Source organism: Lithobates pipiens, unplaced genomic scaffold (assembly GCF_037356315.1).
Source record: "Lithobates pipiens isolate NorthernLeopardFrog02 unplaced genomic scaffold, aLitPip1_a1.2 Scaffold_18, whole genome shotgun sequence".
Taxonomy (NCBI): domain Eukaryota; kingdom Metazoa; phylum Chordata; class Amphibia; order Anura; family Ranidae; genus Lithobates; species Lithobates pipiens.
In genome coordinates this window covers 413,859,670-413,885,317 of record NW_027507758.1, presented here as the reverse complement: position 1 = coordinate 413,885,317, position 25,648 = coordinate 413,859,670, and the positions used below count along the sequence as shown (strand labels likewise).

Sequence of the window (25,648 nt, the reverse complement as noted above, 5' to 3'; positions counted from 1 at the left end):
TGGTTCAAGTGTTTTACTAGGGGCTGAATTTTGTAGAGCCGATCAAATCCAGGGTCACCCCGAGGCCGAGTGAGTTCATTGTCATTGAAGTGCATGAACCGCAAGATCTTCTCGTATCGTGTCCTGGTCATGGAGGCAAGGGCATATGATGAATTGAGTCAGTGGACCAATATGACCGCAACTCACTCTTTTTAGTTATGCCCATGAGGAGGGATAGGCCCATAAAGGTCTTAAATTCAGGAACCGTAATTGGGTTCCAATCTCTGGCAAGAGTCAGCTGGGGATTAGCGGCGATGAATTGACCAGCATACAAATTGTTTTGGTCCACAATAGATCTGTAGAGATCTTTGGTGAAAAACAGCGACTAAAAATCAAGTGACGTAAAATCAACTGTTTCCACCTGAATTCCGGGTTGGCCAGTGAATCGGGGAAGTATGGGTGCTGCAGAAGTGGTGGGCTCCCAATTAGGATTGGCGAATGCGGCAAGAAGGGCACTATGGGGTCGACGGGCCTGTGTTTGTCTTCTTGGTGGCAGTAGGAGACTACTTGTGCTTGCCACCTCGCCAGCTTGAACTGCACTTATGGGACTTGCCACGTCACAAAGTGTTACTGCAGTGCTGGATGTACGACCAGGATGTACTAGGCCGCTTGTGCTTGCCAGTTCACTAGAAGGATGAGCGGCGATTAGTACCGGCTCTCTGCTCCATACAAGGAACCTGCAGTTCTCGCACCTCAACCACAGCAGAACGGGGTCTGCTATGGCTGACCTTAGCTTTGACAACGGAGTTGTGGTCCCTGCCATCAGTCAGGGTGCCGCTGCTGTCTACAGGTTTGTATTCTGAGCCTGAATCTGATAGATGAGTAACTTCTATCTGTCATGCTCAGAAACGTGTAGGCCTCTTCACTACTGTACCTTCGATTTGCCATTTTGGGCTCTAAATTTACTGATACAGTAGTGAGACTCGCAAGAAAACAAGCACCTGACTGTTGGTGACTGATTAAAACGCTACCAAAAAAACTGTTTGCAAGGATCAGGTCTGACTCTGCAAACGCTGCAGTATGTGTTTAGTGTATTGTGACAATGATCAATTGATACTGCACATGGGTGGGCTGGGCGCAGGGGCTAAATGCAGCTACTAGCAGATATCTGGGCTGATCCTGCTAACACTGCGTTTTTGGGAACCCTAAACTGCTGGGGACACTAGTATAGATATAATCAGATATTGATCCTTTCAGACACTATACTAAAGGGAGGTGTATGGTGCCTGCGAGGGTGTTGGCACTACTGGTACTGATCTGACGCTGCCTGGGGCAACGCAGACCCTATGTATAACCTAAACTTTATCGCCCGCTGGGTGATCGGGGGGTTAACACTTTATTGGGTAAAATACGGCGGGTGCCCTGACGCTGTAAAAAAAAAATCTAGCTAAACTGCGTCACCTTTGACACTTACACAGTGATCAAAGATGACGGGTTAATCAAGGGGTTAAACCTATATTGGGGGGGGGGGGGGTGGTGGTTTAGGTGGGGTACCTAGACTTATCTTTGGCTAATACTAATTGCCCTATCATCTTTTTGTCACCTGACACCAGCACAACAATAAAAAAAAAAGTTTGCTGTACTGGGTGACACAGTGACAGGGGGTGACTGATTGTGTGCCTACGTGACCTGATGTTAGTGTAGTACAACTCACTTTTCGCTGTAATCTCTCCTCTGTCTGGAACGGAAAAGAACGACGTATGTGACGTATAGCTGCAACGCTTTGTGCAGCCGGACCAACATGCCGCAGTATAACTGTGGCGGCTGGTCATGAACCAGTTAAGGAGTGGGCAGCTGCTGGCCTCCTTAACCACTTTCAGACCGGACCAATTTGCTGGTCAAAGACCAGACCACTTTTTGCGATTCGGCACTGCGTCGCTTTAACTGACAATTGCGCGGTCATGCGACGTGGCTCCCAAACAACAAAATTGACGTCCTTTTTTTCCCACAAATAGAGCTTTCTTTTGGTGGTATTTGATCACCCCTGCGGTTTTTATTTATTGCGCTATAAACAAAAATAGAGCAACAATTTTGAAAAAAACGCATTATTTTTTACTTTTTGTTATAATATCCCTCAAAAATATATAAAAAAACATTTTTTTCCCTCAGTTTAGGCCGATACGTATTCTTCTACATATTTTTGGTAAAAAAAATCGCAATAAGCAGTTAATGATTGGTTTGCGCAAAAGTTATAGCGTTTACAAAATAGGGATAGTTTTATAGCATTTTTATTAATAATTTTTATTTTATTTTTTAACTAATAATGGCGGCGATCAGTGATTTTTTTTTTTTTTATTGTGACTGCGACATTGTGGGGGACCCATCGATCATTTTTGACACATTTTTGGGACCATTGTCATTTATACAGTAATCACTGCTATATAAATGCAGTGATTCCTGTGTAAATGACACTGGCAGTGAAGGGGTTAACCAGTGGGTGGCAGTGCAGGGGTTAAGTGTTCCTAGGGGTGTGTTACTAACTGTGGGGGGGTTGGGCTTTCATTTAGTGAACACTGATCTCTGCTCCAATCACATGGAGCAGAGATCAGCGTCACTAGTTGCTAGGCAGAATGGAGAAATGCTGTTTACTCTGCATTTCCTCCATTCGGCCGCTCCGTGAGACGATCGCGGGGATGCCCACGGCGATCGAGTCCGCGGGTCCCGCGACCGGATTCACGGAGGTCCCGACCAGCGCGGGAGCGCGCTCCCGATGGCAGGGCGGCATTGAATATTGGACGTACCTGTTCGCCAATATGCCTGCCCGTGCCATTCTGTCGACGTACATCGTCGTGCGCTGGTCGGAAAGTGGTTAAAGCGGAGTTCCACTCAGAAATGGAACTTGCATGGATCAGATTTCCCCTCCCTTACATGGATTGGATTTACCCCCTGTGTGCCAAATCCAAGTATCTGCTTCCACTTGGGGGGAAAGATCATTGCAAACTTCCCAATGTCTGGCCCCTCCCCCTGCTGCCTTCTGGGAGACATACACGTCCCAGAAGACAGTAGGTCCATTCAGAACACGCAGTAGGAAACAGGCTGTGAAGCCGCAAGGCTTCACTTGCTGTTTCCCTTAGTAAGGATGCCTGCATCCGGAGTCACGGGACAGGTCAGTTTCAGGTACCGAGAGACATTGCGCGCTCCCTGGACAGCCAAGAGTATATAAGAGCTTATATTAAAAGTCAGCAGCTACGGTATTTGCCAGGCAGTACTCTGCTTTAACCAGTGAATAGCTTAAAGTGGGGTGCCCCAAAAAAAAAAAAAAAACATTTTTAAAGTCAGCAGCTACAAATACTGCATCTGCTGACTTTTGATAATCCCAGGGTCCAGCAAAGCGGGGAAATGAAGCCGCGCCCCCCCCCCCACCAACTCTCATTCTCCGCTCGAGGCACCGGCATTCTTACTGTGGGCTTGCGGCGCTGGGCGCCATGATGCGCCGCACAGTCATCTGGGACACGTGACGGGTCCCAGATGACTGTGTGGTGCGAGCGGAAAGTGATGTCACCAGCCCGAGCATTGAAGAAGGCAGACTGCGAGTGACCCCCTAGCAACAGGCATTTAGAGGTGATTTAAAAAAAAATTTTTATGAATTTTAAGCCTTTTTTTTTTTTTTTTTTTTGTGGCAACACCACTTTAAGGAGCTGGCCGGTGCTTAGAAGTGTTTAGGAGTTTGTAGGAGTTGTCTGCATTTTTATTTTTTTATTTTCTTTTCTTTTCTTTTCTTTCATCTTTCCTGCTCCTAGAAGCTGAAAAACGCTTCTAGCCCACAATAGTGTGCATGGACACAGGATAACAGTTTGCTTCTATGGGCAGATAAAAACGCTCATAAGTAGCTACCAGGAACTTTAAAATAAGCTAGTGTGCATGGAGCCGAATTGTCAGCTGGGTTCTTTCCGTGTTTTCCTCAGCTCTTTAGCAAAAATTCACCAGACCGGGAGCTGCTCATGTCCATAAAGGTTAACTTTTGCACTGCAGCAAGAATCATGTATATTACATTGTCATGATTGGTTAGAAAAATTAATAAATGATGCAATGGAGTATTTCTGAGGATCACAGCAAAGATATTTTTGCCACTTTATGCTATGTTGTCACTTTTTCGTGAAACCCTTGACTATTTTATACACAGGTGTATTCAAAATTACTTTCAACCCAATGCTATTTTATTGTTATAGACCTTAAGAAGCACACTGCAGATGACAACCCAGATAAAAATAAGCTTGAGAAGGCTATAGAATCTCTAAAAGAGGTGATGACGTAAGTAACCACTTGTGCTTACTAAATTGCTACTGTAGTTTCTGTGTTTTCTATTTTTTTTATTTTTTTTTATTATGGGTAACTTCTGTTATAAGCTCCCTGCACTATTTTACCTTGCTGGCACCTGTATAGTGATAGCGATTTGCTAATTCCATCTAATTATCAACAAGTAGGTATGTAACATTCATACAACCTTCAGTCTGACTTTTGATGTTACCAATTGAGATGGCTATATACACGTGGCATAAACATCCTCTTATTTAAATGGTTTGGGTTTTTTTTGTTCCCCCCCCCCCCCCCTTCTATATGTTAAGAGGTACACAGCAACATATGGATATGTAATCACTAATCTTCTCCTCCTTTCAGACAACCAGAGCTTTTACATCTATCCTTTTTTTTTTTTTTTTTTTTTTTTTGTGTATTATTACAATTCATTAAGTCGTTCAACCCAGAGATGTGATTTACTGGACACATTTTTATTTATTTTTTCCCTCCAAATTGACAGTCATATTAACGAAGATAAAAGGAAAACTGAAGGGCAGAGGCAGATCTTTGATGTGGTTTATGAAGTGGATGGATGTCCTGTAAGTATTCACTTCTGATGTACATGTACAGCATTATTCAAACGCATGATGTTGGTAATTAATGAAACTCATGCAGTTAGTCCCCATTAAGTCAATTTGCTAGTCTGTTATGATACTCTGTGCAGTCATTTTCTCCTTTTTCCATATAGATTGTGGTTTGTGGTCTGCAATATGTAGTGTAACCTTTTCATTATTCCCACTTTTGTTATAGGCAAATCTATTATCCTCGCATAGGATGCTGGTACAGAGAGTGGAAACGATTGCTCTTGGGGAGGATCTGTGTGACAGAGGAGAACAAGTCACGCTCTTTCTATTTAATGATTGCCTTGAGGTGAGACTTTATTAAATACTAACATCTGAGGAAATGTGGGGCCGTCTGCTAGGGATATTTAAATGGAAGGAAGACTGTTCTGAAAACTCAGAACCTATCCTGTTACATTCAGAGAAATGTGGGGGAACTGTCAACATTGCATGCTCAAAATCCTCTGAAATTGTTCTAAGCTCCAGGGATTGCAAGTGGCAAAAATAATTGCTACACAGTATTATAAATGGATTATCTGTACGTGTACCAAGGATAAAAGGTCAGATGTGCAGATTGGCAGATGAATGACAGAAAATTTCAGATTTATTGTTAAACTGTTCCTGTTCCTATTTTTAAAGAAAAAACAAATAGTTAACAGTTTCTACAGCTTGTGTACAATACTGGTATGTGTCTTAAAGAACTCCACTGCACACGCGTAGGAGTTGGGTTATCCCGGGCTGGCTAGTCAAGGTGTCCAAAGACTGTAAATTCCTAAGATGACCAGATGAGTATTTCAGCAATGACAACAGAGGGCCTATTGACATAGCTGTCAGTGCTGGAAGGAGGTCTCTTTGGCAGGTGAGTCTGCCATGCATGTCTTCACATTATGGCAAACAACCTGACAGTGGTGTTTCGTTTTTGCAGCTTATCAGTTTTTAGGCTTTTTCACCTGGTGATCTGGCCACTAAAACACATCCTATGTTAAGTGTGCCCCACGCTGGATGCATTAGCACAGAGGGCAGAGCAGACAGCAGTATTGTCAGTCTACAGGGGAGGGTAGCATTAAATGTACTAGCAGATTTAATTGCACAAACACGTTGAAGCTCAACTCCAGCTAACACTTTATATTGTGTTACAGAAAACGTATTTTTTTTGGGGGGGGGGGGGGGGTTAAGGTTTTAAATACTGATACATCTAGAAGAGCGCTTTTTCTTTTAAAAAAAATTGCTGGCTGGGTCACCAGATGGGGAAAAAAAAGTAAAGCCTAAAATAACTTGTGCAGACATCACATCTCAAACTTCTCAAAGCTGAAATATGTCACATTATGGCCTAAAGAAGTCTCCTTTAATTTTGTCCACAGGCACTAGAAAGGCCTTTGTCAAGGTGGACTGGCTTTTTCTTACGGAGAACTTCGGAGGCTAGGTTTAGTAAAGAAGATGTTGTGGTGGGTTTTAGCACTTTTATAGAGATCCAGAGGCAAGGGTAAAGTGCAAAAGTAAATGGAACGCTTTCTCACCCCTTCCCCATCCTTAACTGAACCAGATGGGTGTACCCTCTGTCCCCCCTGTTCGGACTGGTGCTGAAATCTTTTATACACGAAATTAAATTAAATGCCAATGTCAAAGGTGTCCATATACCTTGCCTTCAAATAGTATTCGTACCCTTTAACATTTTCCATTCTATCATGTTCTAACCAAAAACGTAAATTTTATTTTATTGGTATTTTAGTAATTTTTTTTACAAATCAGAAAAGTGTGGTGTGCATTTGTATTCAGCCCCCCTGAGCCAATACGTTTATAAAACCACTTTTCGCATTATTACAGCTGCAAGTGTTTTTGGATATGTCTCTATCAGCTTTGCACTTCTAGAGTGACATTTTTGCCCATTCTTTGCAAAATAGCTCAAGCTCTGTAAGTAGGGCTGAAACAACTAATCGATTATGAAGTTAATATTTTCATATTCGATTAATCGGCCAGTAACATAATGGGGTTAAAAAAAACTAAAATTAGCCCTTTATAGTACAAAGAGGAAATCGCTACTGTAAATATTACTTTCACTGTTCTACAGTAAAAAATGAACCCCTTACAGTAGTGATTATCTGCTTTTTTTTTTTTCTACTATAATGGGCTAATTTTAATTTTTTAACCCCATTATGTTACTAAACATCTTAGACCTGATTCACATCTATGTGCTTTTTGCAGAAATGCACTACAGTTCATTTACATGGTTTCCTATGGGACACGCTGACATCTGAAAGGGTCAGGGACTTTTAACGCAAAATGGTGCTTTATTGGTTAAATATACTTCAATAGAGAAGCTGCAGAAAAGCATGTAATGCGTTTTTTTGCAGCAATTTGTGTTTTTTAATCTGCCCAAAAAAAAGGCAAAAATGCAAATTGCAGTAAAATCACGTGTGCAAAAATCAAAACGTACAGCAAAAAGCACTGCTGAAACAGATCAAAAGCAAACTGCATAGGTGTGAACCGAGCCTTATGCTGGCCACACCGATCAATTTTCAGATGAGAATATTAAGATGAAAAATCTTTGTACATTCTCTGAATGAAAGAATTTTTGAAATTTTCACCTGTTTTTTACATTCTGTTTTTAATATGAATGTAATTTCTGAACGGAAACCACATACTGTCTGAAAATTCCTTTGACTAAGAAGTTTTCTATTGCCAAATTTTCCTGTCACTGTGGTTGAAAATGAACATCAATTTTACCCACTTTTTTTTTTTTTTTTTTTTTTTTTTTTATAAGGTTATTAAGTGATTAATCGAACAACTTATCGATTATGAAAATAACTCGTTTGTTGCAGCCCTATCTGTAAGATTGGATGAAGAGTGTCTGAACAGCAATTTTAGTCTTGCCACAGATTTTCAATTGGATTTAGGTCTGGACTTTGGGCCATTCTTACACATGAATATGCTTTGATCTAAAATGTTCCATTGTAGCTCTGGCTGTATGTTTAGGGTCGTCCTGCTGAAAGGTGGACCTCCACCCCAGTCTCAAGTCCTTTGCAGACTCTTAACAGGTTTTCTTCTAAGATTGCACTGTATTTGTCTCCATCCCTCTTCACATCAACTCTGATCACCTTCCCTGTCTGTCCCTGCTGAAGAAAACCATCCCCACAACATGATGCTGCCACCACCCTGTTTCGTGGTGGGATGGTGTGTTCAGGGTGATTTGCAGTGTTTTCTTCCACACATAGCGTTTTTGCTTTTAGGCCATTTTTTGGTCTCATCTGACCAGAGCACCTTCAGCCACATGTTTGCTGTTACCCCCACATGGTTTATCGCAAACTGGACTTCTTATGGCTTTCTTTCAACAATGGCTTTCTTCTTGCCACCTTTCCATAAAGGCCAGATTTGTGGAATGCACGACTAATAGTTGTCCTGTGGACAGATTCTCCCACCTGAGCTGTGGATTTCTGCAGCTCCTCCAGAGTTACCATGGGCCTCTTGGCTGCTTCTCTGATTAATGCTCTCCTTGCCCGGTCTGTCGGTTTAGGTGGACGGCCATGTCTTGGCAGGTTTGCAGTTGTGCCATACCCTTTCCATTTTCGGATAATGGATTGAACAGTGCTCCATGAGATGTTCAAAGCTTGGGCTATTTTTCCATAACCTAACCCTGCTTTAAAATTCTTCACAACTTTATCCCTGACCTGTCGTCTGGTGTGTTCCTTGGCCTTCATGATTTTCTAACCACTGAGGACTTCACAGAACAGCTGTATTTTTATATTGAGATTAAATTACACACAAGTAGATTGTTTACTAATTAGGTGACTTCTGAAGGCAATTGGTTCCACTAGGTTTTAGTTAGGGGTATCAGAGTAAAGGGGACTGAATACAAATGCGCGCCACACTATTCAGATCTTTATTTGTAAAAAAAAAAAAAAAAAATCCTTTTCATTTTTCTTCCACTTCACAATTATGTGCCACTTTGTGTTGGTCTATCACACAAAATCCCAATAACATACATTTATGTTTTTGGTTGTAACATGACAAAATGTGGTAAATGGTTTTCAAGGGTATGAATACTTTTTCAAGGCACTGTAGGTTCTAGAGAACACAAATTTCTCTGCCGACAACTTTCTTTTCTATATAACCCAACCGGTTCTCTTAAAACTTCATAAGTGTGCTAAACCAAGGCCTCCTATTCTCCTTAGCAGCTGTTCAGTGGCATTAGGGTCTACTTCAGACATTTTATTAAAACTGCTTGTGCAGCACACACGTGATACGTGGACACCATACTGATTACAGGATAAATATGGTTAGGGTTTTGTATGTTGGTACCATCTTTATTCTTTCTGGTGTGTTTATTTTTTTGAACATTTTAAAAATGAAAACATTATGCAAGAGGGGAAAAACCATCAGCTCGGGTGTTGGTTGATGGGTGTGGAAAGCTTTTTTTTTTTTTTTTTTTTTTTTAAATACTGATGGTGGATGGGATGATAGCCCTCCTAGCGTCAAAATGCTTTCAGTGGGTAATCGCATTCACTTGGAAAGCACTGAAGTTATTGAATCCGCATTATAGCCAGGCAACTAAGATATTCAGATGCCATTCAGGGGTCAGGAATAAAACCGGACTAGTTAAAAGCGTAAAATGTCTGCTCGGATTATATTCTGCAAAAATGTATATTCTTTAATGCCATCTGTTATGTGTGTTTAGCTATGTATCGTGTAACATTTTTATTTGTTTTCAGATTGCAAGAAAAAGGCATAAAGTCATTGGTACATTTAAGAGTCCTCATGGACATACAAGACCTCCTGCATCTCTTAAGCACATTATCTTGATGCCACTATCGCAGATAAAGAAAGTCCTTGATATTCGGGAAACTGATGGTTAGTAAAGCCTTGTCTTTGCCTAATACCACTGGTGAGATACTGCGTGGGCAGCTGCATTTAAAGCAAACCTAGCCAAAATGTTCCAAACTGTGGGCAACTTAAACTGAGGCTAATGTGAATATTAACATACATAATTTGAAGCTACCTTTATGGCAAACGTCACGTCAATGTGATTCCATAGCTCCACATAGGCACCTCTGAAGTAATATGCACATCTCAATCTGTTTTGTAACAGATTCTGTCTTGTGGTTGTCACTTTGCCCTGCATAGCCAAAGTAATATAGATACCACACTATAACCTTGCATATCCACTATATACCTACTCTTCAAAAATTCATGCACATGACCCTGTAAGCTATATTTCTTGTGTTTTTCTGGCTCTTGTGACATCCTTAACCACTTGACATCTGGGCACTTAAACCCCCCTCGTGACCAGACCAATTTTCAGCTTTCAGTGCTCACTTTGATGGACAGTTACTCAGTCATGTAATACTGTACCCAAATGGGTTCCCCCCCCTACAAATAGAGCTTTCTTTTGGTGGTATTTGATAACCTCTGGGTTTTTTTCTTTTACGCTGAATGAAAAAAGACCGAAAATTTGGGGGGGGGGGGGGAGAAACACACTTTTCTCAGTTTCTGTGATAAAATTTTGCAAATTATTTATTTTTTTTCTTCATAAATTTTGGCCACAATTTATACTGCTACATATCTTTGATACTATCAACTAATTTGGGTTATTTTTATTTGGTCTCTGTGAAAGTTGGAGCGTATACAAGCTGTGGTGCAAATCATTAAAAAAAAATCACACCTGATGTACTGGTGACCCGAATGAGCCAGGAAAGTACAAATACCCTCTAAATGACACCTTTTTTGAAAGTAGACATTCCAAGGTATTTAGTAAGATGCATGGTGAGCTTTGTGATATTTTTTTTTTTTTCCCACAATTCTTTGCAAAATAAAGATTTTTTTTTTCCCCACAAAATTGTCATTGTAATAGGTTTTCTCTCGCATGGCATGTGTATACCACAAATGACACCCCCAAAACACATTCTGCTACTCCTCCTGAGTATGGCGCTACCACATGTGTGCATGTTGGTTGCAGTAATGTGAACTACTCTATGGTATACTAGAACTCTTAGTCTGCTGTCTTTCTCAGGGGCAAGGAGGAGAGGGCGCCTCTGTTTCCACAGCGGGGTCATGGAGAAGGAACATAGGGGGTTATTTATGAAAGGAAAATCCAATTTGCACTACAAGTGCAGTCGCTGTAAATCTGAGGGGGACATGCAAGGAAAATAATCAGCATTTTAGCTTGCACACGATTGGATGATCAGCAGAGCTTCCACTCATTTCAGATCTTCTCCTCAGATTTACAGTGACTGCACTTGTAGTGCAAAGTGGATTTGCCTTTCGTAAATAACCCCCATAGGCACCCTCTAACAGCAACATTAGTGGAATGGTCCTTTGGAAGATTGCTCCTTACATTACAGAATCAACATCTTGCAGATGTATAAAATGGTGTCAGTGGGAACTTATTAGGCAGGGGCAAATTATTGCTTAGGGATCCCTAGCAACTTTTGGAGTAAAGCTAAGGTTCCATGAAACCCTGTATTAGAGACTTTGAAGTAAGAAAATATATCCAACTTTTTTTTTTTTTTCTTTTTTTTTTGTTTAGACTCCTAGCATAATAAAAAGCACAGTTGTGTGTGAAAAGAATTTTGAATGTGCACCTAGTGCAAGTTCTCAAAACTGTCTGGACATGTGGTTCCTGTATTGCCCTGCAAAGCAAGACTGGGTGAACTGAAGCTGTAACATGTTTTTACCCCTTTTTTCAACCAACCCAAGGTGCAGAAATCTTTCCACACTATCATGCTTTGCTGCTTCCACCAAACGCGACCCATTCAACTGGGTCAACTGCAGGATTTTAGTGATGAACCGCTTGCCAACCAGCCACCATTGTTATACAGCATCAGGCTTGCACGTTCCCGCCGGGGATAGCAGGCACGCGCCCGCTGCACTGCGGGGGTGCAGATGCACATGGTTGGCGTTCGCGATTGTGGGCAGGAATCCCTGTTCTGAGAGGAGACAGATCGTGTGTTCCTACTAGCAACGATTTGTCATCTCCTTTAGTCAGTCCCATCCCCCCACAGTTAAAACACACACGAGAGTACACGGTTAACCCCTTGATCGATCCCTGCCAGTGACCTTTACACAGTATTCAGTGCATTTGTATAGCACTAATCGCTGTATAATTGTCAATGGTCCCAAAAATGTGTCCATGCTGTCTGCCATACTGTTGCCGTCCCGATTTTATAAAAAAAATTGCCGATCACTGCCATTACTAGTAAATAATAAAAATGCCGTAAATCTCTCCCCTGTTTTTTGCAGAGGCTATAACTTTGCGTAAACCAATCAATATGATTGCGTTTTTTTTTTTTTGTTTGTTTTTTTTACCAAAAATATGTAGAGTGCATATTGGCTTAAACTGAGATTTTTTTTGCTTAAAAAAATAAGTATTATAGCAAAGTACAAAATATAGATTTTTTTTTTTCTTCTTCAAAATTGTTCTTTTTGTTTTATAGCACAAAAAATAACCGTAGGGATAATAATATACCACCGAAAGAAAGCTCTATTTGTGGTGAAAAAAAAAGATGCCTATTTGTTTGGGTACAGCGTAGCACGACTGCGCAATTGTCAGTTAAAGTGACGCAGTGCCATATAGCAAAAAAATGGCCTGGTCATTGAGCAGCCAAATCTTCCAGGGCTGAAGTGGTTAAACATGATTTAATTTAATGTTTGCTGTAAACAACAAACACTTAGTTTTAAGAGCACATTGTAACATGTAGGCCATTTGCAAGTTTATTTTGTGTTGGCTATTGGGGACAAAGAAGGCAGTCAGGCAAACGTCTGCTCATATTGCCCCTGCAATCCAGCTGGAAGTGGGGCCGCACAGGTGCCTGTCAATGCCAAATACCCACTCCCCAAGGGGGGGGGGGTTGGGAATAAGGGAAGATCCTGCCCTTTTGGATGAAGCTTTGCTTCAAATTAACTCTTAAGCTGGTTTGACTTCCTGTGCCTAAAATTTCAATGAAACTTGCTGTTGACACAGTAGGCTAGTGTAGTCTGCTTATGTGCCTTCACAGTAGAGCTGCACGATTCTGGCCAAAATGAGAATCACAAATTTTGTAGCATAAAAAGATTGCATTTGAACGACTGCTGCGCAAATACAGTGTGACCATAAAGAATTCCAACAACCATCATTTTATTCTCTAGTGTGTGTGTGTGTGTGTGTGTGTGTGTGTGTGTGTGTGTATAGATAGATATATTATACATACAACTTGTTACAATGTTTATATTTAAGTTCCACTGCTAAAGAATGTTGTGATTCTTGGCAGACTGCCTGTTTTTTTTTTTTTTTTTTTTTTTTTTCCTTCTTTTGACGGCTGTCAGCTTTAGCAGAGCAGAGAGAATTCTCGACATATAATCAGGAAATACTTTCAAGATCGTGATAACTATTCTTAATAATTGTGCAGCTCTACTTCACAGTAATAGTAATGTTATATCGATTCAAACTAAAGCTGCCATCATAACTATGCAATTACATGCCATGTTAACGCAGCTAAAAATGTTGAGTTGTATTTGCGGGCCATGCTCAGGTACTTATGCTTGTATACTGTTACATTGACCCTATTCTCACTGCTGTGATGTCAGGTTTGGGGATTCTAGCTGGCTGTGTTGCTGCTTATGTTATCACAAATTTGATCTATAACGCTATACTATGGCGTACCAAGATTGGCAATAACATTATTATTATTATTATTATTATTATTATTATTATTATTATTATTTATTATTTTTTTTTTTTTTTTTTAATACTGCTATAATCAAGTTTCCTTTCTAATTTTCAGACTGTCATAATGCATTTGCATTGGTTGTGCGACCTCCAACTGAACAGACAAACCAGTTACTTAGTTTTCAGCTGACGGTAGAAGAACCTCTGAAGGTAGATTGGCTCAGGATGTTGTGCCGGCACATAGCCAACACCATTTGTAAAGCAGATGCTGTAAGTTTTCTCCTACTGCTATATCAATGTGACTGCGTTTAAAGTGCTTCCAATAGCTCCAGACTGTTATAAATATGCAGCTTTGTCCACCCCCGTGTGTTTATTTTTATGCCCCCTCTTCTCCTCCCAGAAAATGAAATTAATTTGCAGAGCAGTGTTTCTGTGGAGACCGTGTACATTTCTGTGCTGCATACTTGGTGATACAGTTGGCGCTCTTGAATTTAAATGTCCTAGACGCTATTAAAAAATCCTTATCCAGAAATTTTGTAGCTTTGGAGTAAAAGAAATATGTGCCTAATGGGTTTGGTTTACAAAGTTTTTAACTTTTTCCCAAATCAAATATGTATCCATATTGCTTACCTCCTGTTTCGCTATCTGGTTTTTAAGAAGTAAGCCATTTAGCAGCTGCTTTTGAGCTTTGAGAGCAGTGTCTACCACTGTTATCCCTTTTATTGCACTATAAAGTGACTTTTATGTTTAATATACATTTCAAATTGAAACACAAGTTGCCTTTGACAGTTGTATATTTCTTTACGGAACAATTCTGAATGTGTCATGGGACACATGAAGATGCGAGGTGGGGAACCTGCCCTGCCAAATAGTCTGCTCCATCTATAATGTTGTGAATTTCCAGTTTGATATTACCTGAGTGTATATATCAAATACACATTGATACAAGGAATGTTAGTTTAAGTGGGAAGTTTATAAAATACTTGCACTGAATGTTCAATTTACTAAACTGTATTAATTTTACTCTGATTTTCGTTGTGAGCAGTGGCAGCCGATAAAAGCGAGTCACGTGGATGAAAAAACTACTTTTTTATTTTATTTTTTTATAATGAAAAAACTGAACTTGGTGAATTTAAGCCTTGTGTAGTCTGGTGAGCTTGCATGGCCTGATTAGTGACCAACACAGCCAAATGCTCACAGCCCTACTCTGCATGCACCGCATTTTGTGTATTCATGCATTTTGCTGCTCTTTTGCTGATGATTTGTTGAGGCATTTCTGTGGTTTCTCACTAGATGGCAGCATAGGTTTATACACTTTATTTTACAGTTCTTTTTGCTCGCCAAACTTATTTTAGTATTGGGGTTTCCAAAATTGACTTGTTTCTGCAATTTCTTTTTTCAATTTAAAAAAGAACAAAATTCTGTATTTGCATCTCCTATTTTATTTTATAGGAAAATTTGATTTATACTACTGATCCTGATTCATTAGAAGTGAACACAAAAGATGTGGATAGTACATTAAGTCGAGCGTCGAGGGCTATAAAGAAAACTTCCAAGAAAGTAAGTTCATATGCTATGTTACTTGCTTACCAGCATTTGTATTCCATCGAATATACTGTGTACCCTGACACCGATGAATATATTTTTGTGATTAATAGACCTTTTGATGTTTGCTCATTATGTTTCTGCTAGCTCAGATAACTATATCAAATGACTGTGTTATTTATTGCCTTTTTATAGGTCACAAGAGCATTTTCATTCTCTAAGACTCCCAAGAGAGCCCTGCAGAGGGCGCTGATGGTACATAATACTCCAAATAGCAGGAGTCCTGGTCCAAGCACGGAGGGATTTGCAAGTAGTCGCATGCCGAGCACCACGTCTCTAGCAGTAAGCACATCTCAATTTTTCACAATTCACAACTGTTCTCATGTGAATGTTCATAGCTCTGTTAGGTGGTGTTAAAACTGTTTTAGCAGTAATGTTTAAACTAGCATATATATGCAACCTTTACTATTATATGCATATAAGTTAATAGGAAGTTGTCTATACATTTTTTTTTTTTTTTTTTGTCTGGTTCTGGGACCTTGTTGATCTTCCAAAGCATTTTTCTTTCAATTTGCAAACAGATTGTGCAGACATACAGTAGAATGAAAAAATCTTCACCCCTTGGAAAATCTTTGGGTCATGTATTTGCATGACCCCATCACCAAAGGGTCATTCTCTTGATTGTAACTGATCTATGATAGGAGTTTCAATTTGTATGCAATCAGGCATTTGGATACAAAAAGATTTCCCAAGCTTTAAACATCCCAAGGAGCACTGTACAAGCGATCATTTTGAAATGGAAGGAGTATCAGACCACTGCAAATCTACCAAGACCTGGCCGTCCCTCTAAACTTTCAGCTCAGACAAGGAGAAGACTGATCAGAGATGCAGCCAAGAGGCCCATGATCACTCTGGATGAACTGCAGAGAACTACAGCTGAGGTGGGAGAGTCTGTCCATAGGACAACAATCAGTCGTACACTGCACAAATCTGGCCTTTATGGAAGAGTGGCAAGAAGAAAGCCATTTCTCAAAAAGATCCTTAAAAAGTCTTGTCTAAAGTTTGCCACAAGCCACCTGGGAGACACACCAAACATGTAGAAGGTGCTCTGGTCAGATGAAACCAAAATCGAACTTTTTGCCCACAATGCAAAACTATATGTTTGGCGTAAAAGCAACACAGCTCATCACCCTCAACACACCATCCCCACTGTCAAACATGGTGGTGGCAGCATCATGGTTTGGGCCTGCTTTTCTTCAGCAGGGACAGGGAAGATGGTTAAACTTGTGGGGAAGATGGATGCAGCCAAATACAGGACCATTCTGGATGAAAACCTGTTGGAGTCTGCAAAAGACCTGAAACTGGGACAGAGATTTATCTTCCAACAAGACAATGATCCCAAACATACAGCTAAATCTACAAAGGAATGGTTCACAAATAAACGTATCCAGGTGTTGGAATGGCCAAGTCAAAGTCCAGACCTGAATCCAATCGAGAATCTGTGGAAAGAGCTGAAAACTGCTGTTCACAAACGCTCTCCATCCAACCTCACTGAGCTTGAGCTGTTTTGCAAGGAAGAATGGGCAAGAATTTCAGTCTCTCGATGTGCAAAACTGATAGAGACATACCCCAAGCGACTTGCAGCTGTAATCGCAGCAAAAGGTGGCTCTACAAAGTATTAATGCAAGGGGGCCGAATAATTTTGCACGCCCCACTTTTCATTTTTTCTATTAGTTAAAAAAGTTTCAAAAATCCAATAGATTTCGTTCCACTTCACAATTGTGTCCCACTTGTTGGTGATTCTTCACAAAAAAATAAAATTTTTATATCTTTGTTTGAAGCCTGAAATGTGGCAAAAGGTTGAAAAGTTCAAGGGGGCCGAATACTTCCGCAAGGCACTGTGTGTGTGTGTGTGTATATATGTGTATGTGTGTGTGTGTGTGTGTGTATATATATATATATATATATATATATATATATATATATATATATATATATATATATATATATATATATATATATATATATATATATATATATATATATATATATATATATATATTTATATATTTTGTGTTATGTATACATTTAAAGTATGTATGTCATTTTGTTGTAAAAGTTAAAATATACACTTGCTTACAACAGCTGTTTCATAACTATTTTTTTTTTTTTTTTCTACAAATCATTCATTCCTATCTGTAGATTACCCGTTCTTCCTCTACTTTCAACCTAAATGGACCTGCCAAACACAGTAGTGTGCAACGATCTAATTCCCTTGATGGGATCTCGCAGAGTCCCAGATCCCGTTCACTACTTTGCCCGGGTTCCCCTAACAGTCCTATGCCTCCTTCTTTGAAAGGAGAAGCAAGTCTGTCTTCCCCACAGCTATACTGCTCCAGCCAGTTGGGTGAAAAAAATACTATACCACATATTGTTACATCTAAATGTACAGGACAGAATGAGCAGGTTCTTAACACTTCAGGTGGCAAGACATCCATTTTCATCCGAAAAGACTCATCGAGGTGAACCACAATCCTCTGTGAGCTCCATTTTATTTTATAGATAAAATGCCACTTCCACCAACACACTGCCTGGCACTAGATGGTTTTTCACACTGGTGTTTAAAGGGTGCTTACTTCAATACTTTCAGTCTTTCTTTCCAAGGGATTTGATTTGTTTTAAACTGTATGTTTGCTAAATTGTTAAATGAGTTAATAGACCCATTTTTTCCCCCCTCTCCCCCCAGCAACATGACTACTGCCCCACAGTTGTGATTGACACCAGTATTGTGTTTTCATAGCACCTGCTAAGCCTGAAACAAAATCTTTTTATGAAAGAGAGGCCTAATGTCATTTTAATAATTTTTTTTTTGTTAATACTTGAACTATAAATTACATGAAATATTTGATATTGTCCATACAGTTTTTCCATTTAATAGAACTGCAGCTTCTGTTTCTATACTTTTGCCCATTATGAATTAAAAAGAGCTGACCTAATGCAGCTCAGTCTCTTCTGTATTATAGAGCAGAAGGTTCTCGTAAATGACCCAAGCTGTAAATGTATATTATTGTGCCTTTTTAACTATTCATTTGAGTGAAATATATTCTAGCTCAAATGATTTATATGCATAAACATACAGAGTTTAACTTTTAGTGACTCTTAACCATTCCCATTCTGGTCAAAAGTTTGACCAAATCGAAGAAGTCTTTGACAAAAATAAAACTTGGAAAGAAAGAGCATTTGTTCTATTCACCAGTTGCACTATAGTGGGACTTTCCTCCCATCTGCCAGGGATTCCTTCCTAGAATATACTTGTTTGTTTTGCTGTTTGATGCCCACATTGCATAACTACAGTAAATGGTTTAGTCCCCGTTCACACCTGAGCATGTTGTAGCTCCACAAAGTTGCTCAACAAACCAGATCCCATTAATTGTCCCCTTTTCACATCTGAGCATTTAGTCACATGTAGCAAAATGCCTATCACTCAAAGTACATGAGCTGCTTTTAGGCAGATTGGAGCATTTTTGGCCCCATAGACTTCAATGGGAATGCAATGAGCATTTTACGAGTGTTTTGGCATGCGTTTTCTAGCAGCTCTCCACCCTTAATCTTCTCCCCCGGTGCTTTCCACTGTCTAAAACATGAAGCTTGAAAACACATGTAAAATGCCTGTATATGCTTGGAAAACACTCAAAAGCCTGAAAATTGCTCTACTCAGGTGTGAATGAAGCCTTTAAGCTCTCTTGTGATTGGTCGGTACTGCAGTAAGGTAGTCTTTAACCAGTGGCAGTACCTTTTTTACTCCTGGAGGTTGTTCCATAAGATTAGTGCTTTGCCATTTGGGGCGATTTGTCTATACTTCCTTTGTCGGTGATGGCAGAAAGTGAGGCAAATGTCCCATACATGAACTTGTATAATTTCTCCATATTCTACCCTAAAGCTGCCAGAATGTATCCTATTAATATATACAGAAGGCGAGGCTCTGTAGCAGTCTGCCTAAATCTGCAACTTATTTATGTGACCTGGAGTTTTCCCTTAAATGGGCACCTTGAATCTGCTTTAAACTTATTTACAAGATCTTCCTTATTTAACTTTATTTTTTATTTTATTTTTTCTTCAACTTTTGCTTTCAGAATGTCCAATCGCCTTCTTTGGTAAACTTATTTGAACGAAAATACCATACATTCAGTCGTTCGACGACCCATCTTATCTGAATGCTGACAAGGCCTTATCCTGCAATGACTGACAAAAGCTGCTGATTTAAGACTTTCTGATCCAGTATGGTACACTTTTCCGTGAAGCACTTCTCAGCAGCTTGCAAATGACAGATGTTGGCTTTTGTAAAAATGTTTATATAAAGTAAAAAAAAATTCTATAGTGCTCTTCAGGTGTCAGTCAGAGGTTTTGTGAGTATGTGTGAACAGGGAAAGCTCTTCTGCCAATATTAATGTACTTTGTCAATGTGTAACTTGATCCATTCATTCTGAAAGACCGCCATTTTCTGTAGGTTTTACTTAAGGCATTAATGTGAGATGAGGCTTTACAGTCTGAGAACAATGACAACATATTGGGCTTTTTTTTTTTTTTAATGGTTTCTCTCAAACTGAAATGTCGGCCAGAAAAATACACAGCATATGTTAACAATGTTACTGGACCAGGGCTTTGAACTTCTGTGCAGCCAGGTTAGTGATTCACAAACTGTCGTATAGCCAGAGTGATTACATTATTTACCGATGAGGAATTTTAGCTTCAGTTGTTGCATTGCATCTGCCCGTAGGCTGAAGCGGGGCATAGGAAAATTCTTCTTGGCAACCCTTGTTGACAGGAATATGTGAATCGCAAGACTGGCTAAACAGAATTCTAAATCAATTGGTAAGTTTAATAGTTAATATGTATCTGTTAGTGTAATTTGCAGATTCCCTGGAGTTTAACTTTAAGAACGGCCCCAGTGTCACAAATTAAATTTGTAGTTAAAGGGTTTGTTCACCCAAAAAAAGAGATCCTGGCCCCTTAAAGCACATTAAACAGCACAGCACAGTGCTTGTGCTGTGTAATCTGCTTCTTTCTAAACTGTAAAAAACACTCCCTGAACCTGCCACTTCCTGTATTCCTGCTCTGTACTAACCATGGAAAATCAGGGCTGCTGAGCCCTGTACACCATGGTCAGAGTGCTCCCGTCGTCGTCCGCAGCTGTCCTCTCTCCTCTCTTCCCCCTCACCCCTTCCCTCCCTGCCTGTCAGCTCCATGTCTGTCTCTGCCCCCCATCCCAATCCCCTCAGCTATTAGCTAGCCCGTCTATTATATCCTGGCATGGCACACTGTATAAATATTATAAAAATTAGCATTATAAACAGATTTAGCGCAATCATCAGGCCAAGTCACATGGCTCTCAGCCAGTTTTCAGGGTTATTGCAGGAGGGCTTGAATGACCATGTGATCTTCCCAGCTGACAGAGGAAGATCTCTGCCCCTCCTGCAGAAGCCATATATCGGATGTATACAGCGGCCGCAAGTCATGTGACCGGCCTGAAGCCCACCCTAAATCGGTATTTACAACGCTTCTTTTTTTTTTTTTTTATAAAAGATTTATAGTGTGTGCTATGCCAGGCTCTAATAGAGGGGCTGGCATAGCTTTATACATTTGGGTTCACAAACACTTTAAATCTTGCAAATGTAACTTTCCAGTGCAGGTCTGAATGTAACTGGTAGCTGTGGGGCAGTACATGATGGTTAACTCATAAATGCAGCATACTATGAAAGGTAATATTCGTTCATGTACAAAACAGCTGAACTAGTTCTAAAGTAATGGCTAATAAGCTACTGGGTCCTGGTTAATGTGCCTGGGCCACACATTGGATATGCTAACCATATACTCGGGTTGATGCTGAGAATATACATATGGAATTTTCTGTGCTTTTATCCTTCTTCTGACTTCTCTTCATAGTATTGTTGTCTGTCCCACTCAATAGGTAAGGGGAGGCTTCGAGTCTCAGACACGCATATATATGTGTGAACACATGTTCGTTAGAAACCTTGGATTGCACTTGAACTATTCAGATATAATGGACCTCTGTGACCGTCCTTATGTTAGACTGATGTCTAGCTGGCCAATATTTTGTTTAGTCTTTTCTGTTAATATTCATTAAAGTACATCTTGCCTTTTTGTTTTTGGTCTCCTAGATTGAATGCTATGTGAATTTACGACCCCACACTGATGTATGTTAGTCCTTAAAGACTAACCTGACTGCTTATGAGCAGACACGGGGAACCCTTGTTGCAGACAGCATAAGCACAAGCCACATTTTTAGTTGTCCCAGAATGTTCCTTTAAGGCTCCGTTTATATCTAGAAATCCCGGATTGCGGGCGAAATTGCTGCGGTTCTACCCGCGTAATTGAATCACAGCCAATTACAGGATGCCCTTGCGATTCCCGCCACCTCCAATCTCGGTGTTATTTTGGCAAGGTTGTTGCCTAATGAATTGCGGTAAAAAAATCTGCCTGCCACCCAAAAGAAGTTCTGGAACTTTTCTGTTTGTGTACTTTTACATGGATTCGTTAGGTGACACTTGTGTCAAAATTGTGCCACAATTTGGGGTGCTATTGGAAGTGACCGGGATCGCAAGGACGTCCCGTGATTTGCTGTTTTCAAGCACTACTTCATATCTATATTCAATGAAATATGGCATCTTTTGTGACTGCTCTGTCAGCCATCTTGTTAATCTTTTTTTAATAATTTTTATACAAATCATCTCAAAAGCTAGAAAATGTTTTGAAATGCTGACAGTTTGTTCCAAAAAATGTGAGAGGAATATTTTCTTGCATTCAATCTGAATATCAGTAATGTTTTTCTTATGTATATATGATCATGATATGAGGCAAAATGTGGTTAACCTCCTCAAGCTTTTTCTTTTCGGTTTTAATAATACACGTATTTATTTATATTTGCCATTTATACAAGACAATTGTGATCTGTTTCTGTTTGACACTACATTCCCTCTGTTTTGTGGTTTTTGTGTGTATTTTTCTTTCTTTTTTTTTTTGGAATGCAAATTGTCAGTATATTAGCTGCTAATCAACCTCTATTAAAACCTAATGCAGCCAAAAAAAGCCTGCTAGCTATATTTTAAAACGGTTTGTATTCATAGGAACTGTATCTTGTGTATATAAATAAACTTGTAAAGCTGTATTTGCCTCTTGTCTTTTATTGCAGGTTTAAGGAGACATGCTGTTTTAGCCATAATTATTCCAAGCAGATGTTAAAAGTGGTATGAGATGCAATGTAATTAATGGTATGTTGATTTTTAAAAAGGGTTTTGTTTAGGTTCTATACAGTTTTTGTACAGGACACCAAGGGCTTTTGCACACAGGCTGGCTAAGCTTATTCAGCTTAAGGGGTCATTCCACTTTTGTGAAGGTAGGTATTTTGGTGAAGATATGTATTTTTAAGGTGGGACACCTTCTGCTGTGTCTTTCACTTCCTTTTAGTGACTCGCATCCGATGTGATACTCCTGCTTCCACCAGATATGTATCAAAAAATTTGAGATGCAATCTCCGTTTCTGTTAAAAAAAACTTTACTTTAATCTTCATGAACATACAAGACTGCAGTTTTGGACAGGAACTTTTTTATTTTGCACTTTTTTTTATTTTCTTGCATTTACATTTGATTTTCTTTTGTTACTTTTCATATTGGGAAGCATGTTTGTTTTTGTATTGTGCAATTGACAATATGTGAGAGCTATAATTTATGAAATGGTTAAGGGGGGGGGGGGATTGGTGAAGGCACACACCTGTGTGCTCTTTTGGGTGCCTTACAGGTATCAGTCAAAAGTTGATCAGTATGTGGAACACTACACATGCAACTTGATGGACAGAGTTCCTGTCCCAAACTGTGCAGTCTTGTATATGCATGGATATTAAAGTAAAATTCTTTTGAACAGAAACTGAGATTGCAGTTTCAGTGATTCTTAACGATTGTCAATGGTGTCAGCTTGAGTCTTGGCTAGTGGAAGGCAGGCTGTTGTCCCAGCACAGCCAGAAAACTGACGACACTGAGATTGATAGTCTTCTTTGCAAAATGTGATCAGTTTGACGTAAGAAAGCGGGAGAACTGGAAGGATCACCAGTAGGGATGAGCTGTTAGCATGGTCGTCGCATTACGAACATTATGGGGTGTTTGCGCCAAATTTTGAGCAGCACGTCACGCCCCATAATGCACTCCGACATCGTAGTGCATTGCTGTCTGATGATTGGCATAGATAGAGAATTCTCTCTCTCTATCTATCTATCTATCTATATGAGAGAGTGTATGTGTATATCTATATCTCCCAATTTTCTGCAGAGTATACAGGTTGGTCCCCTACTTTCAAACATCCGACTTACAAACGGAGGGAGACAACCAGAAATTAGAGGAAATCTACCCCTAGGAAGGGAAATTCTCTCCTGTAAGAGTTAATATGGGAAAAAGGTGTCTTCACTGATGCTTTAGCACCAATCCTTGTTTCCCTAATAACCCTAAATTTTCAAAATCCATTTGTCATTAGGACAAAGTGGGGTAAAATCTTCTGAACAGGGGCAGACAGTAAAACAAATGTTACAGGGGGTGATAACCCTTCCTTATGTTATCCAAAAAGCTTTAAATTTAATTTTTTTGGTTGGTGCTACACTAACAAAATGTACCTGTTCCAAATTGCAAACATTCAACTTAAGAACAAACTTAGAGTCTGTCTTGTTTGGAACACCTGTATACTGCTGTTCAGTGTGTATATAGGGCCTAGGGACCCCACTCCTTTTTCTTTTTATTTGGGTGTGGGGTTCCCCTTTATTTCCATACAAGACCCAAAGGGCCTGATAATGGACTGGGGGGTCGGTACTCATGCTGTTTTTCTCAATAATTATCCATATTGCTGGGGACCCAACATTACATTAGTTACAAGCAGTTTTAAATGACTTTTATTCCTTTCGAAATGTAATTTTGTGCAGGGACTGTTGGAAACACGCGCCACTTTACAGGCATACTATAGTCACCCCCCCCCCCCCCCCAGGTACGATATTTAAAGGAATTTTTCACTTTAATCATTATTAAAATTACTGCTCCCGAAAAAAACTGCAGTTTTTAAAACTTTTTTTTTTTTTTTTTTTTGCATTGATACATGTCCCCTGGGGCAGGACCCAGGTCCCCAAACACTACTTGGGTCAATAACTTGCATATTAGCTTTTAAAATTTGCACTTTTGATATTTCACGTTCGGGTCCCATAGACGTTTAACTGTGTTCAAATGTTCATGCTAATTTTTGGTCCATTCACATTCACGTTCTGCTGCAATCCGAAGGGGGGGTGGTGTTCGGCTCATCCCTAATCACCAGGTATTTTATACAAAGGGAAAAAAGAACAGGATACTTTTTAACACAAGTCCACAGTGCAGTAGACTCCTATCTGAAATATTAAATGTTGGGGGTAACATCATTTTTTATATTCACAATCAAGTTGGAGGTCTTACAATTCTCTCCTTTTGCTTTCTGCTTCCTCAGTCACCTGAGCTCAATGGGAATGTGGAAACCTTCCATATCTGCTTTTGTTCCCAGCTGAACTTTCTGAAGGGGTCCTAATTCATGATCTGCCAAAGTGAAAAGAACCAGCAGAAGGAATTATTACTATGGCTAAGTTTATTTTATAGCATGTGTATTACTTTATCCTTTCTGTGTACTTCCTTCAGAGTAGCAGATTTGGAATTTCTTTACTTTTCATGAGAAAAATACTGAGGGTGCCACTTGCTAGCCTCTGCTCTGAATATGCTAGTTGCTTGGCCTTTTTGTACTTTTGAAACACTGACTTGAAAGGGGTGTAAAGGTAAAATTTACATTTTTCTTTTCTGCATGCTTGTTTTCTCCAGTTTGGCTTTTAGGACTGCGTTTAGTACCTAAAGAGAACGTTGGGGTCTTCCACCAAGTCTGCAAACATTTCATGGAGAGGTCTACATATTAGGATTGAATGAACTGCTGTCCAGTTTTTTGGGTTTCCAGGCAAATACTTCTCCATCATGCCATAGCATTAGGGAGGTGTGCGTTTGGCCTCAAATTTATTCTGCAGCAGAAAGACCCCAAGCATACAGCCAATGTCATTAAGAACCATTGTCAGAGTAAAGAAGAACCTGGAAGTGATGATTTGGCCCCCACCGAGCCTTGGTCTTACTAAGTCTGTCTGCGATTACAGGAAGAGACAGAAGGATTTGATTCTCCAAGATTGTAATAACCTACCTGCTGAGTTCCTTTAAAAACTGTGCAGGTGTACCTAGAGGAATTTATGCTGTTTTGAAGGCAAAGGGTGGTCACACCAAATATTGATTTGTATTTCCATTCTATACATTTCTAACAAACTAAAAACACTTCTATTTCTGATGGCCTTCTTAATTTACGGGAATTTTTTCACACCTGAGAAAAGGAGCATTGCTCCTTAACCAAATGGATTAGTGGCCTGAGCTCCAGCCACACCCTGACCTGTTTCACCCTGCACACCTGCCTAAAATGTTTGCACAGTACTGTGTGCACATGAGCATTTACAAAACACCTGAC

At 39.8% G+C, this 25,648-nt stretch overlaps 1 protein-coding gene across 5 annotated transcripts in view; it reads left to right on the top strand.

Moving 5' to 3' along the window:
* Window positions 1–22,262, top strand: part of ECT2 (epithelial cell transforming 2) — a 137,423-nt gene extending 115,161 nt beyond the window's left edge. For 3 of the 5 annotated variants that reach the window (XM_077487961.1, XM_077487962.1, XM_077487960.1), the window contains 9 exons: window positions 4,209–4,290; window positions 4,796–4,874; window positions 5,086–5,205; window positions 9,602–9,740; window positions 13,649–13,803; window positions 14,986–15,093; window positions 15,274–15,420; window positions 17,281–17,617; window positions 19,212–19,300. In XM_077487961.1, coding sequence (XP_077344087.1) covers window positions 4,209–4,290; window positions 4,796–4,874; window positions 5,086–5,205; window positions 9,602–9,740; window positions 13,649–13,803; window positions 14,986–15,093; window positions 15,274–15,420; window positions 17,281–17,604 — 1,154 coding nt within the window. In that variant the 3' untranslated portion in view covers window positions 17,605–17,617; window positions 19,212–19,300. Of the gene's footprint in view, window positions 1–4,208; window positions 4,291–4,795; window positions 4,875–5,085; window positions 5,206–9,601; window positions 9,741–13,648; window positions 13,804–14,985; window positions 15,094–15,273; window positions 15,421–17,280; window positions 17,618–19,211 lie in introns of all 5 variants that reach the window. The other 2 variants (XM_077487964.1, XM_077487963.1) reach the window with 1 other exon arrangement.
* Window positions 22,263–25,648: the final 3,386 nt, after the last annotated feature.